The sequence below is a fragment of the Protopterus annectens genome, chromosome 17.part0 (genome assembly GCF_019279795.1).
Source record: "Protopterus annectens isolate FY-2018-M chromosome 17.part0, PAN1.0, whole genome shotgun sequence".
NCBI classification, from domain to species: Eukaryota; Metazoa; Chordata; order Ceratodontiformes; family Protopteridae; genus Protopterus; species Protopterus annectens.
The window spans coordinates 744,614,453-744,630,796 of NC_056751.1; the positions used below are offsets into that span (position 1 = coordinate 744,614,453).

General features: G+C 43.3%; 1 protein-coding gene across 1 annotated transcript in view; it reads right to left on the minus strand.

The window, feature by feature from the left end:
* The window catches only part of GAREM1 (GRB2 associated regulator of MAPK1 subtype 1), a 2,177,677-nt gene that overhangs the window by 252,685 nt on the left and 1,908,648 nt on the right, over window positions 1–16,344 (minus strand). The window contains exon 4 of the mRNA XM_044059797.1: window positions 10,143–11,333. Coding sequence (XP_043915732.1) covers window positions 10,143–11,333 — 1,191 coding nt within the window. The remainder of the gene's footprint in view (window positions 1–10,142; window positions 11,334–16,344) is intronic.

The window sequence follows — 16,344 nt, forward strand, 5'->3', positions numbered from 1 at the left end:
AATCTGAGTCGCCTGTGAATGCCTAGAGAATGTAAGATCCTTTCCCCCTTATATGGGGATGGGAAAGACAGTAAGGAGATGAATAACCTGAGTGACAGCATGTTCACTACCTTAGGCATGAAGGATGGGTTAGCCCCGAGAGTCACCCTGTTTTGGTGAAAAATAAGAGGGATGGGGTGGCCATGAGAGCTTGTCATCCAGAAATTCTCCTGGCAGAGGTGAAGGCAAAGAGAAGGATGGTCTTTCCAGTACAGAATTTCAAGGAAACACAAGAATGTGGCTCAAAGGAGTCAGAGTACACTTTTCTAGCAAAAACTTAAGATCTCAAGGGGGAGAGATGGGTTTCCTTGGGAGGTTAAGAATTCCACTGAGGAAAAACTTGACCTTTGGCCTGGTCATAAGTCGGGGGCCAAGAGGTAGGCAAGCATGAATGGCAGACAAATGAGCTTTTATGGAAGAGCAAGCCAAGCCTGATTAAAGAAGTTCACAGAGGTACTGCAGAACAGCAGGGACCTGAGCTAAGAGTGGATCCTGACTCTATTTGCAGCACAATACAGAAGACTGCTTCCACTTTGCAGTGTAAGATTTTCTAGTAGTGAGACTCCTAGCCTCTTGTAAGACTTGTACAACCTCTTCAGAAAAAAGATGCCTTTGAGGGATCAAAATCCTATCATCCATAAGGTCAGGCTAAGAGATGGAAGATGTGGGTGGATCAGCAATCCCTTTTATTGAGTTATAAAGTTCAGCTGTAGAGAAATTATCCTGTAATTTCCCTTTATCAAGTGAAATACCAGGGGAAACAATGTTGCCTCAGCCAAAATGGAGCCAGTAGGAAGACTTTGAGTGTCTCTCTTTGTGCTTTGAGAAGGATCTTTGGAAGGAGAAGCAAAGGAAGAAAGACACAGAGGAACCTCCCTGTCCACTGGAAAGAGAAGGTGTCTGTCCTCCAGGTTGTGGGACAATGGGTCCATGATGCAGAAGAGATAGAGCTGATGGTTGTTTGATGAAGCAAAGAGGTCTATTTGAGGGGTGCCCCACTGAAGTGTGATGTTGTGGAAGACATTCTTGTTCAGAGTCTAGTCGTGGGGGGTCCTCAAGAGAGCGACTTAAGCAGTCTGCTAGTACATTGTCCTGAGAAGGGATGTATGCAGCTGTAAATATGATGCTCATCTATGTTGCTAAATTCCATGCCTCCTGTGCCAATCTGCATAGTTGGTAAGACCTGGTGCCTCCATGTTTGTTTATGTACCACATTAACTGTGGTGTTGTCTGAGAACACTTGGAGGGGTCTTGGTTTCTAAACATGGGTGAAAATCAGAACAGTTTGCAGAAGCATCCTCATTTCTTTTAGGTTGATGTGTTTTTTCAGGAACTCAGATTGCCATTTCCCCTGCAGTCACTGATACCCTGTCCAGGCCCCCTACGCCTTGTCTGAGGCATATGCATAGACCTGTTGAAGAAGAACAGGAGGCGAGAAAGGTAATCCTGGGTTAAGGATGACCTGCAACAAAAATAAATAGCCTACAGTCAAAGTCAGCTCTCTAATACCATTTAATATAACATAACATATATGTTATTAAACAAAACATCCAAAGGTGAATGTTGTAAACATAGCATACCGGTTTCGGCAAAAATCCTTCATCAGTGCAATAACCCAGTAACACCACAATGCCATTAAATACTGCTCCCTTAACAGCTATTGGTTATTATAACTGCTCATTAAGACCTGGTGCAAATAAACCTCCCAACTTAATCATCCGCATTTGTTTTTTACGATTTAACAATGCATGCCATCCCACCTTATTATCTGCATTTAAACAAATTCTGTCAATAATAATAAAGGTGAGCCTAGCAGTGGCATGCTTCATAGTATGTTTGTACAAAGCATTCGTAGACTCAAATGCTCAGATATTCTAAACTTAAAAGGATGGGAAGTTTGTCCCACACAAAATGGTGGATATCTGCAAGATGCCAAGTATATCACCCAGTCAGTATTACAATTTCCACACACCAAGATATCAAAACCTACTGAAGTATTCTGAGATGTAAAATGTTTATCCTTCCTAACAAACTTACAAAGACTGCAATGTCCACATGGGTAACAACCTGTCACTATATGACTATCCAGAGTCAGTTGGCGCTTACCCCTATCCTTATTCCCAGGTTTTTTATAGTGGGTAAACCAACCTGCCATTGTTTTACCCTTCCTATATGAAAAAAGACATTTAGGAGGTAACATTTCCCTTAGCCTGTCATCCATTAACAAAATATCCCAATATTTGTACACCAAATCCATTAAAAATTATGTATTATTATGAAAATCCGTAATAAATCTAATAGGCTGTCTGGTATTATCCATCACCTGATATTTTAACAATGTTGATCTTTGCACCTGATTTGCTGATGTAAGGGCCTTTTTAACAATATGTAAGGGATACCCTCTACTGCAAAACCTCTGAACAAGATCTTGTGCATTTTTGTTCTAATTCCTGTGAAGATGAACATATTCTTCTAAGCCTAAGGGACTGTGACTTGGATAATAACTGGTGGCATGCAGTAATGTACTGAATTGTGGATATTTCCTAAACACAGAGCTTTGTAAATTCTAAACACTCAATATTATAACTTCCACATCCAAAAAATAATAAATATTGAATTATAATTAACAGTAAAATGTTCTCATTTAAATATTCCACAAATTCTTGTAGATAAACTGAATATGACCTCCAAACCAACCAGCAGTCATCCAAATACCTTTACTAGATATCCACTGAGCCCAAAAATATATTATAAGAATGATCACATATAAACTGTTCAACATAACCCATAAAAAGATCAGCATATATTGGTGCGAATGAAGTCAAGGAAGTCCCTTTTAATTGTAAACAGCACTGGTTACCAAAATAAAATACATTTTTGGTAAGTAATGTTTTTTGGCCCAGCACTGATCTGTACTTGCATGGAAGTGTGTGTTTAAGGATGACCTGTCCCTTCCACCAAGTTAGCTCCTTCTTGATACAAGGAAGGAAGGGAATCGGAATGTCTAAGAGATAGCAGCTCTGGGACCACAAAAATTTAAGATACCACTGGATGTTAAGTCTAGCCAGGGGAAGCATAGGAAAGGAGTCTGACATGAATCCCAAGGTCATTAGCATCTCCCTTGCAGAGCAATGGATGTGGAAGAAAGGTCTTGAAAATATTTGGACAGATACAGAACCTTTTCTTTCGGAAAGAAGGAAGGTATGTATTTTCTTTGCACCCAGTTTGCAACATAGAAACATCAGGTCCTGTCTAAGGAGCATGTGTGTGTTTTTTCTTTTGTAGTTTATGGTGAAACCCAGACCTGTCAGAAGGGGGTGGGTGATGATTAAAGATGCTGAAGAAGGATTTCTGGAGAAGGAGCCTGAATCAGAAGGTTGTCAAGATAGGGGAAAATTTGAATTATTTGAGTGCGACAGAGGGTTCCTATAGGTGGTAGGCACTTTGTGAACATTCCTAGAGCTGTGGAAAGACCAAAAGGCAGAGTAGTAAACTGAAATGAAAGGACAGCATTCTATTTCTCTGAAAATCTGTAAAATAAGAAAGGCTCTTCTTAATTTTTTTTTCAAAATTATGCCCTTAAGGAACTCTGGGTAAACTGTAAAAAAATGCAAAAAAAAAAAAAATTGCATGAAGCAGGTTAAACTGTAAAATGGTAAACATGAAGAATGGCATATCATCTGAAGTACTGGTGAGGGAAAAAAGAAGTTATGTACTCACCATAATGTTCCATCTGAGTAGTTCTACTTCATTTGTCTTCAACCTGTGGGTTACCGGATCCGTATCGGATCTGAGCCGGCAACTTTACTAGCATCTGCTCCGAGCTCCAAGCTCCTCCCCTTACCCATAATACGCCTCCACTACCTTCCAACCCCCAGATCGAGTTTGCTGAAACTTATACTGATAACCCGACCTGAAAAAATACTTGTGACCTACAACTGCAGCCCGTAAGCTGTTCATATGACAAGGTCAGGGGGAAGGAGGGAGGGACGGCTGACGACAAATGAAGTAGAACTACTCAGATGAAATGTTATGGTGAGTACATAACTTCTTTATCTGAAGTAGTTTACTTCATTTGGTCTTCAAGCTGTGGGACAGAGTCCCCAGCTACTAAACTCCTGGGTGGCCCTAATGGAAGGATATTTCAGAGCACCGCGGAACCAAAGGATGCTCACCTTCTGGAAGTCAAATCCAATTTGTAATGAGAAATGAATGTATGAGATAAGGACCAAGTAGCTGCAGAACAAATATCATCCAAAGAGACTCTAGACCAAAAAGCTGCAGACGTAGCCATAGATCTAGTGGAATGAGCTCTCACCTGACCCGGAGGAGACATGCCTCTGTCCTTATAGACCTGAAGTATGCATGAAGAAATCCATCTAGCAATAGTGACCTTGGAGATAGGTTTCCCCAAAAAAGGTTTATAGAAGGATACAAACAATTGATCAGATTTAAGGAAATTTTTTGTCCTGTGTAAATAGAATCGTAATTGTCTATGAACATCCAGCAAGTGGAGTATGTATTCCATCTCGTTATTAAAATTAGGAAAGAACCCAGGCAAATTGATGGTCTGATTGATATTGACTGGTGATGCCACCTTAGAAAAAAGGATGGATTGGTCCGAAGGGAAACCCTATCTTTATGAAAAATCATATAAGGAACTTTGATGGGCGTGCAGTTCTGAAATTATTTTGGCATTGGTAATGGCCACCAGAAAAGCTGTTTTCCAAGATAAATATTTCAGATCTATTGTTGCAGCAGGCTCAAAAGGCGGAGCAATCAAAGCTTAAAGAACCATAGTAAGGTCCCAAGGGGGAACAGGATCCTTGACCGGGGGGGCGTAACAAAAAAGTGCCTTTAATAAAGGCTTTACACAGTCTGGAGGAGGCTGAAGAGGCAGAATTCTCACCCACATGAAAATGAGAAATGGCAGCCAACTGAACCTTGACCGTAGAAAAACTAGCTCCGTGTTGAAATATATCAGCTAGAAAATCAAGAATGGCGGAAATTGTAGCCGTGAAGGGGTCTAAACCCCTTTGAGTGGCCCAAAAGGAAAAAACATTTCCACTTGCTGCAATAAACCTTCCTGGTCGAAGACTTATGAGCAGCCACCAAAATATATCTAACTGAGGAGGATAGTCCAGGAGTCCTAGCAATCACGGGAACTGGAGCAGCCAAGCTGTGAGCTTCAAAATGTCCATATTCGGATGAGGCACCCCTGAAGGGTGTGAAATCAGATCCTAAATGGGATCCAGGATCCAAGGCAGAGCCAGAAGGTGTAACCAAAGGAAGGGAAACCATACCTGGCGAGGCCAAAACAGGGCAATGAGGATCACTTTGCTCCCCAGTCGACGAGCTTTCTGTAGAAACCTCAGAATAAGAGGTACTGGCAGGTAAGCATACAGAAGACTGGGAGGCCAAGCATGAACTAGAACATCTCTGGGGGACTCCCCCAGCAGGGAGTTCAGAGCGAAAAACTCGCTGCACTTTACGTTGGAAGGAGATGCGAAGAGATCGCAGCAAGGTTGACCCCACTCATGGAAGATCTTTTCCTCTACTGAAAGATTCAGAGACCACTCGTAAGGCATCAGAATAGTCAGACTTAGCCTGCCTGCTAGGATGTTGGACAGTCCCGAAATGTGCTTTGCGATGAGAAAGCGACCGGTGGAGATCACCCATTCCCACACTCTCATGGCCTCATGACAAGGGGGATAAGATCTGGTCCCTCCCTGTTTGTTGATATACCAGACCACTGACATGTTGTCTGACTGAACTGCAATCGTTCCCAGAGGAAGAAAGGCATGAAGGACCTACAACGCTAAAAGGACTTCCCTCATCTCTAGGACATTTATGTGCAAGCTGGTCTCTACAGGGGACCACAGGCCTTGGACTGTCCTGCCTGAACAATGCCTCCCCACCGGAGTTGGGAGGCATCCGTGGTCACTGTGGCTTGGGCTGGGGCTGGAACAAAGGGTTGTCCCTTCAAAATATCTGGAGAACACATCCACCATATTAGGGATGACTGACAGACTTGACTGAGTTGAATTGGATATGCCAATGGCAGTTCCAACAGGGACCACTGTACAGCTAGAGTCCACTGTAGGAATTTCATGTGTAACCGGGCACACGGGAGAAGAGTTATGGTCGCCACCATCGAGCCTAAGGCCCTAAACACTGATTCTGCCATTGGGAGATGACAGTGGTAGATCAGTGAGACATGCATCCTCAGGTTTTGTACTCTCTCCAAGGTCAGGAAGATTTTGCACTGTAGAATATCTATCCTGGTGCCAATGTAGTCTATCACCTGTACAGGATCTAGGAGTGATTTGGATGCATTGATTGTGATCCCCAAACACAGGGCAAGAATCAGGAAATAATCCCTAGTTTGGGAGAGTAGCTGCCTGGTGGGAGCAGTGAGGAGCCAATCGTCCAGGTATGGACAGACCTGAATCCCCTAAAGCCTCAGGTGAGCCGCTACCACCGGCATCACTTTGGTAAACACCCTGGGGGTTGTGGTGAGACTTAAGGGTAGGGCTCAAAACTGGCAATGATTGACTCCTACCCAGAAGTGGAGGAACCTCCTGGAGCTTCTGTGCATCTTTATGTGATAGTATGCATCCTGGAGGTCTAACAAGCACATCCAGTCGCTCTCTTGCAGGTACGCCATGATGAACTGTAGTGTGATCATCCAGAACTTCCCTTTGGCAACTTACAGGTTCAGGGGAGAAAGGTCCAGAATGGGCCTTAAGTCAAATATTTTCTTTGGCATCAAAAAGAACCTAGAGTAGAAGCCCGATCCGGACTGATCTGGGGGGACGGTTTTGATGGCTTGTTTTTCTAGCAGCTTGGAAATTTCCTGTGCTGCTGCCTCCCTTTGCGTGGGTGGTACTTGCGGGAGGTGTTTGGGAAATTTGGGGGGACCCACAAAGGGGATAGAGTATCCCCTGGATATGATCTGAAGCACCCAGTGGTTTGATGTTATGGACTCCTATACCACTAGGTGGAAGGACAATCGTGCCCCTACTGCCACCAGAGTAGAGCAGTCAGGCCACCCCTCAGGGTTGCTGCCAGGGTCTGTCGAAGAAAGATTCTCGAGACCCAAAATTCCATGGACCCCCTCTGCCACTGGGCCGGTGTCCATTCTATCCCCCCTCTTCCAAGGGAAGAAGAGCCCTGAGTGTCCTGGGAATACTGTGACTTCCGGAACCACATCTTCTTTTGCTCTCCCTGGTTCAGAGAAAAAGACCTTTGAGGGTTTGAGAAGCGGATCCCGACGACAGACAGTGTCTTCCCGTCCTTCTCACTCTGGACTAATGTCTCTTTACTGGTCTTACCAAACAGAGTAGAGCTGTCATAAGGGGCATTGGCAAAGGATGCGTTGAAAGGTTCCAAACATTGACATAACCTGAGCCAGGCATTGCGCCTCATGGACATGCCGGACCCAGCCACCCTAGCAGCTCCTTTAGTAGCATGTGAAAGGAGTCGCATGGACGTGTTGGAGACTGTTTTCAAAGTGGCCATCCTTGCAGAGAACGAGACCCTGTCCTCCTGCGACATGGACTTAGGGGGAGACTCCTCCAGCTCCTTTACCAGGTTGTGTTGGAGTCTGGTAACATGGGCCAGGTAGTTCAGCGCCCTAACTGAAAAAGTAGCTGAAGCATAGACCCTCTTCCCTAGGCGGTCCATCATCTGCGACTCTCGGTCTGGGGGATGAATCGAGGAATTCTCCTGAGCAAGTTCCTTCTTTGTGGCTGCTGCTATCATCATAGCATCTACAAGGGAGACCTTGTTCCATGCTGGCCTGTATGTGGGGGGACTCAAAATTCTGTTGGGTCTTTTTGGAATTGGTTCCATGGTGTCTGGCTCCTTCCATGCCTGTGAGGTGACCAGATCCACCAAAGGATCCATGGGAGGGGACTCCTAGGAAGTAGATGGGCTGTGCTGAAAGCCTCCAGGAACATGGACTCGTCAGAAGAAGGTTTGGGGGCAGACCAATCTCCCCGATGGCATAGGATTTCCATGATGTCTCCAAAGGAGACATCGGGAGGTGACCTACAGGAACCTTCTCCATCATCCAAGTCCATATCCTCGGTAAGGGACTCAGGGGAGTCCAAGTGCCTCCTCTTGCACATATGCTTGCGAGGCACCTCTCCAGTGGGGCTCTCTGGGGGGATCTCACAAGCCACTTGTTCCTCAGGGGGAACCGTCTGGGTGTCCTCAAGCACGGGCTGTCCCTCTGGTAAAATGATGGGGACCGTAGAAAGAGCTGAGGGGGTCTGGGTAGAGTCCACGGGGGCAGTCAGTGGTCTTGATCCAGCAGATAGCACCCTTTCTACCACATCAAATGCCAAAGGAGAGCAAACCTCCTAAGAAACCAATAAGGAGGCCGGTCTCCCCGGGTCCGACGAGAGAATCGGAGCCGGGCCTAAAGTGGACAGAACTCCAAGGGAGGGAACTTGGCCCGACAAAGGCAGAGCCGATAAAAAAAGTTCCACTCCCTCGGATCCGACACCCAAGCTCCAGCTCCGAGAGCGGCTCAGATCTGACACACTCCAGCCAGCTGTCAACATCGAGGAAGCAGGTACCATCGGCACCGACCCCCTGACTAAAGCCATCGGCAGATCTGAATACTCCAAACCTGACGGACGGATCGGAGAAGGAGATATTGGCTGGAAAAAAAAAAGCGCGCTCCCCCCTCCTGAGGGAGAGGGCACAAGACCCCCATCTGGATCTGAATACGGATGAACCTTCTCATCATTTTATCCATATTAACCTCAGACAGAGACCGGGTGGACCTCAACGAGGCCACGGATTCTGACCTTGTGGGTTGGGGCACTGAGGCCCTAGAAGCTGAGCATGTCTCCTCTGGCTCTGGGGAGAACCTTGGAAATCGGAGCTAAGGGGAGTCACGCATCCTTAAAGTTTTGACTGGTGAAGGGAGGTCCGGTGACCTCTTATGCTTTTCCCTCAATTTCAACTCTCTCCTACTCTCTGACCCTTTTCTGCTCTGCTTCCACAGGCTTTTGCACAGGAGGTTGAGTCCCAGCCTAGGAGGGAGGAGAAGCCAGGGGAATAGAAGAAGGAGAGGCGCCACAGCAGCCGCTGTGACCGAAGACAAAGCAACAGTCTCAGAAGGGGGAAGAAGGTCTTTCATGGCCAATTTGGCCTTCCTGTCTTTAACAGCGCACGGGTTGAACCCTGCGCATATAGTGCAGTCTGCACTCAGATGGGCCACGCCCAAGCACATAACACATAAAGTGTTACCATCCGCAGGGGATAACTTATGGCCACACTCAGTGCATATTTTGAAAATAGGCTTGTCAGCCATAATGTCAGAAGAAAGAATAACTAAAAAAGAAAATGTTAGTTCTTCCTTGCTGAGAACACCCACTCACCACACTCACACACAGAACACACTGAGGAGGGGAGGGAAAGCAAAAATACACACAACTACTCTAAGCTAACTACCCTAAAATTATAAAATTCGACACACCAAGTGAGGGGAAGAGAAAGGGAAACCTACTCTATCACTATCTAAAAATTTTGAAAGAAAAAAGAGATATTTTGAAGTCTTTACCCACTGAAAACCTGGAGCTCTAGAGATCACGATGCATAAGTTATTCATGGCAAATAAGATCTGGGGGTTGAAAGGTAGTGGAGTTGTACTGTGGGTAAGGACAGGAGCTTGGAGCTCAGAGCAGATGCTAGTAAAGTTGCCGGCTCGGATCCGACACGGATCCGATAACCCACAGGTTGAAGACCAAATTAAGTAAACTACTTTAGATCAACGGTATTCTACCCTGTGCAATTCAAAATGGGGCATAACATCATTAAACTTGTTTCTTTAATTGATATGAAGTGGGAGATCATAGGCCAGATTCATAAAGGTTACCACAAAGTGTACACTTTTTGAATTCAAGAACAGCCCTACCACAATGCTTGCACTGTCTATTCACTCAGAAAGGTTACACTAAATGTACACATAGTGTACACTTTGTGGTAATCTTTGTGTCCAGCCTCAAGTCATTTTCAAAAGACTTCATAATCACAAGCCCAAGAAACAATATGTGCTCTTTAAAATATCTAACAAGAATACCACTTACAGCTTCAGACTTTGGAGGCACTGGAGGTGGAGGCAAGGAACTCTCTGTTAACTTCACTGGTGACTTTGCTGTAGACAGTGGACATGAAGCAGGAAGGGATGATGAGATGCCACACTTTGAATGAGTGGAACTTCTTCCATGATTATCACATTTGTTCTTATCATTGATAGGTATAGAAATTCCCTGACCACATTTTCCCATGGCCTGGTCCAACCACAACTCCTCATAGGGAAGTTCTGACTTTGCTGGGTAACTGTTGGGTTCTTCATTTACTTCAGGGAAAAGGTAGTCACTTCCACTGTCTCCAGAATCTGGATACTGAAGGGGGTCATGGGGAAACAAATTCCAGTCTGTGTTTACCTCTCGGCAGCCATGAAGATTAACCTCACTGTTTCCATGCAAGTTGTTACCATAGACACAAACAGAAAGTCGATGGAAAGACTGAGTCAGTTCATCGCGGGCATAGCTGAGAGAGTTTGGCACATGACTATGACCTGTGCACCAAGTCTTTTTGGGGCTCTTACATTCATCATTCCAGTCAGTTTTCACATCCCGGACGGCTCGGGAATACTCATCAATGTCAAACTGCTCCTGACAGCTGCTAACCCACTGCTGGATCTTGTTCTCATACCACACTTCTCCTTTGATTAATCCTTCAGGGAGGACAAATTTTGGGAGAGTTAAGTGAAGTGGGAAGTGCAAAGGGACAACCTTATTGTTTCGTGACACACAGCAGACTACAACGGTCTTTGTCTGAATATTTACAAATTTGTATCGATGTCCCTCACGAATGAGATGCAAGTCATAAGGATTTCTGGGAGGGAGACTTGGTACTATTACATTCACTGGTAATCTTGTCTTTTCAACAATGTTACGGATCAAGTGCTCTCCTTCTTGCATCTGAATTTCAAGTGGGCTTCGTGTACTAAATCTACCCTTACACTGGAATGGAAGGCTTATGCTTTCATTGGTTCGGTGATTCATACAGATGAGACAAGGCATTTTACCACGGCCGAGCTTGCTGATAGAGTTCAGCTTCCCAATCTTTTTGAAAATAGTGTTAAGTCGTGACTTCTCCTTGAATGTCTTTGCATAAAGTATTTCAGCCTGTCCCATTAGAGTTAATTCATCGCCTGTGCTCAGGGTGATATTGTAAACCTCTGTATCTTCGTTACATTCACCAGAAGCAACCTAAAATAAAAATAAAGAAAAATAAAATCTGATGATTTTTTTTTCAAGTTATTTCTAAATAGAGCAGGACAACGTATTTCAATATTGTTGCATCTATGTTTAAATCTTATCTATATGTAATGTACTCAAGCCTTAAAAATCTAAACCAGACTATAACCAGATCATACACAAACTCTGTAAGGAATAATTCAAGATAACATGTAAATTGGAAACTGTAACCTGTTGGTCCGGAACGCACCCAATTTGGTGTTTCATCTTTGTTTTTTCTGTTTACTCGGTTTGTGAAACATGTAATTTGTGTTTACTCATGATCAAATGCAAGCTTTGATTGGCTCCCTATTGAAATATTGGCACTTGGAATGCCGATCTAAAAAGCCCAAAAAAACCCCCCAAAACATGGGAAAAAGCAAATTTTGAAAATCTCTCTTCTCTTCAAAACTTATTTTTGCAGGTGAAGCAAGCCCCCCTTGTACCCTCCATGTTGGAGGACAAGCCCCCCCCCCCCACACCCCTCAAACTTATGTATATCATCTCTGAGATCGCCATACCTCGGAGAAAAGGGAATATTCTGAGAAATGGCGTCTTAGACTTAGTATATGTAAGTCTGGTCTTTCGTCCATTCAGTCTGTATTTCGGAACTCGCTCTAGTGGGTCCAGAAATTTCAAATGGTTATCGTTTTGATCACAAGTCCCTAAGTTATGTTCACATCTATAAGTTTTGTATAGTATCAGTCTAGTCTAAATACACTAATACAATACACACATTATAAAAACAGGAAAAGCTGAGAATTACTTTTTATGAAATAAATAATTATACACAGTATTAAGTGCTGTGTGTCATGTCTATGTCTGTGATGTCAAAAATCATACATGCCTTTGAAGTCAGAAGGCAAATGACCACATTCTGAAGAAGATGAATGTAACACAAACCAACCTAGCTTTAGATTTAAGAACTTATGGTTACACCTCTGCCTAATCTTCAATGTTCATGTCACTCAGCACTACCTTCATCATTCTTTTTGCTACTTACCTTCAGTTTTGTTCTTCTGCAGCTAAGCTGTGCAAGTGTTGAGAGGAAAATGCAGATGTGCTGGAACGGGCTCCCTACTGAATGTCGTCACTAGAAATGCCAGGTGCTGACAAGCTGAAAAAAAGGCTGAAAATCCAGGAGAAGAGTGAATCTTGAACATCACTCTTCTCCTTTTAACTTCTTTCTTGCAGGGGGGAAAGCCTCACTGCATCAACACCCTCGAACTTATAAATACCAACTCCAAGACTGCCATACCCAGGAGAAAAGGGAATATTCCGAGAATGGCCATCTTGGACTTAGTATGTGTAAGAATGTTTTTTCAGCCATTCAGTCAACATGTTTTGACATTTCAAATAGTTACCACTGGAGTGTGCTAATACACTTACCTTCATGTAACGCTGAGAATTATGCAGTAATTATTAAGTAACAGTTTTAGAACTCAGTGTACCAGTTCAGTAGATAGGACTATGAACTTTTAGACCTCACGCTGAAGTTTAATTTAGACTACAAGCAAAACAAACTGTAGTGATGGCATCCGTCAAGGTAAAGAAATAAGCATCTGCACATGGCAAGCATTTCTTAGCAAGATGTGCTAACTGAATGCCATCTTAAGGTTTCAGCACTGTAGTCGAACTCCGGCCACACAGCTGGTTTGTGTTTGCTGGAGAAAAAAAATCAGTTGAGGTCCATTCTCTTACCTATGACAAGATGAACTACTAGTGTAAAACCGTTAATACACCTGTGCAGACATGCTGTTATTTATTTTACTTGTATTTGCTGACTGCAGTAGAGCACTGATATCCACAGACCGTTTTCAGACTTAGCCTGGGAAAGGTATTTGGTTAAGTGTCATGCTAAGTCACACAATTAGGCAGTGGAGGCTGAGGGAATCAAACCCCGAGCCAGTGTACCACAGAAAACAGCTTATTCACAGTTTCTTAATCATCTGTCCCAACTGCCAGACAAGGCTATAAATCCTGAGCACTACCCTCACGTATCTAAACTTTCTAGAGGATAGATCTCTGTGCTCACTGGGTTGTAGCCTTCTTTAGGGCTACTGAAATAACAACAGAGTCCACTACAAGACACTACCCAGCAATCCCAGTCCTAAGCTAAAGGATCTTATCTAGCCTCCTAGGCATGGATCCTGTGCAGCTTCCTAGGCATGGGGGTCACAAAGCAATGTTTCTTCCATACTTACACAGAGTTAAGTGCCACCATGTTGCCTACAGGGGGATACCCCAGAAAGGCAAGGGTATAGATCCAAGTGCTTTCTCCATAACTTTTTTTATGAAGCCAAGGGGAGGGATTTTGGTTATCTATTTTTCCTGCAACAGTTGTAGAATTTCTCCACTTTTGGGGTCATCAGTAAGGGGGAGACAGGGAATCAGCCTCATCTTCAGTACCTGGGTTTGGTTTGAGAGACTCCAAAAGAGTTTCAAAGAGCTTGTCTCGTCAGTGGGGCACTGTCTGAGAAGGAGCAGAGATAAGCTCAGACAGCATGCGATGCTTCTGCCATACACTTTCTGACTTTCTGTCCTGGTGCCAAGAAGCTCCCCAAAATTCAGACACAGGACAGAAATGGCTGCTTGCTAATTACAGTATTACAGTGGGCCCTGGGGTAGCCTATACATCACAGGCTAAAAAACTGGTACTGACACTGTGTTGAATGCCTGTGTCAGCACTGATGTCTTCAGTGTCAAAAGCTTGGCTGTGATCTGCACTAATGCTGAGGCAGACCACAGACTGGAATGGACATTCTCTAGCCAAAGTGTCACACACAGATAACTTTAATCTTGAGAGTGACACTAAAAAGATCAGTAACAACAAAGAAGACTGTCTCTTCAACTCCGGAGTGATGGACCAAAATCCATCAGTACCAATGGTTGCAATGGCAAGGAAGAAGCAGGACTCATTAGTGTCAAGCCCTGCAGGGAGCTAAATGGCCCCAATGAAACAGATGTAAGATCCAGGCCAGATAAGGAGGTTGATAGTCTGTTGAGCCATGAATGAGAGATGGACAGGGTAAGACTGAAATCCATCTGCACCAATAACACAGCCTTGGTCAGCTTTATTTATTTATTTATTTGGGGGGGTTACCCCTGATGTCTGTTGACCATCAACCCCTTTCCAGCCAATGGGCCCATTCATTCTCCTTCACCAGGAAATGCAGTCAGAGAGGGTAATCATTTACACAACCATTAGGTGGTTCACATTTTCTGACTTTTTTTTGACATGCCACAAAAATCCCCATTTGAGCAGCTCATCTGAATATGGAAAACCTCACCTACATTACAAATCAATGGTCATTTTTTAATATCTAAGGTTAATTTAATATTAGAAGATTTATTTATTTATTGTTTATCAACATTTGAATACTGGGAAAAGTCCGACTGGGTAGAAGCTCATTTTCAGTGCAGGCCCAGGGAAACAAACTCCAAATTATTACAAAACATTTTAAGAAAAATATATTTTTACAATCTTCAGAAATAATACAAAAACATCTGCAATTTAAATTATAAAAATTAGACAAAATATAAAAACACTGGTTAAGAATCAATACAAGTTATATGACAATCACTTAATATTTAGAGAACTTTTAAAACAGATTGTATTGAAATTAAAGTTAAGTTAGTGTAATATAAACATGAATTGCAATATGAGGTGAAGGAAAAATATGCTAATGGTACCTTTAGAGAGAAAGTCAGGGAAAATAATTTGAATGAAGTAAGAAAGTAAGTGAAGAAGGGAGAGCAAGGAGGTATAAGGAATGAAAAGGTACTTGACCACATTTAGAGATATAGTTTATCCTGGTTTGAGCAAGAACAGAGCCAGATTCTAGCTACAACATCTTTAAGAGTGATTCTGAAAGATGGGAGAGAAGGCACTGAACTGATGGATACAGGTAAGGAGTTCCAAGCCTTAGTGACTTTGTATGAATACAGACAATGCCCAGCTTATTTGCTAGGTTTGGGGATAGAGTTTTGGGCCATTGGATCACACTGACCGACTGGGAACACATTTGTTTAGAACAGTTTTTAGTGCTGGATAGGCAGATGGATGCTGGATAATTTTATAGGTGGTAAGAAGCTGTGTACATGTTAGTTGATGAGGCAGTTCTCACCAATTTAGGCTTTTTAGGTAGGTCTTGAAAGTGGTATTTGCTGCAAATTTACCAACTTAGTTGTAGCACTGTTCAAGTTTTAATTTTTGTGAAGCCTGGAGGTTAGTAATGATTGTAGTACCATAAAGAAGTGTAAAGAGGAGAAAAGTAGTGGTAAATACAGGTTTAGTTGCATCAGTGAAAAGGTTTTTGGCTCTGTAAAACATCCCTAGTTTTTGATGAGTTTTTCTTATGCAAGTTTGTATATGCAGGTCGAATATAAAATTATCATCCACTATCACCCCCTAATAATTTGTTATGAGAAGTGATTTCAATGGTTGTATTATCAAGAGAGGACTTTAAATTTTGTGTTTTCATGAGAGAGGGATTTGGAGTAAAAAGCAGCAGTTTGGTCTTTTTTGGGTTGAGCATCAGTTGTGAGTTACAAAGCCATGTTTCAGTGACTGTTAAGGTTTCCTGCGTAATTTTTTTGGAGGTGCACCATGTTGGCAGATGTGCAAATGAGAGGGGAATCATCTGCATATTGTATTATGGTGGCCCGTTGTGTGGATGTATAGAGGGTGTTAGTAAAAACTTTAAAGAGGAGGAGACTAAGGACAGAGCCTTGTGGTACACCAGTGGTGAAGGGGAGGTAAGGAGAGAGCTTGGAGTGCCATTTTACTGACTGATACCTATTGGACAGATAGCTTTTGAACCACAGAAGGTTGGGCTGTGAGAAACCTAGTGAGGACATCTGAAGTAGAAGTTTGCTGTAACAAACTGTGTGGAAGGCTTTAGACAAGTCTAGAAATAAGGAAGAGACTAGTTTGCCGTTATCTCTAGCTTTATTAGCAGTATCTATACAGGTTAGAAGGGCA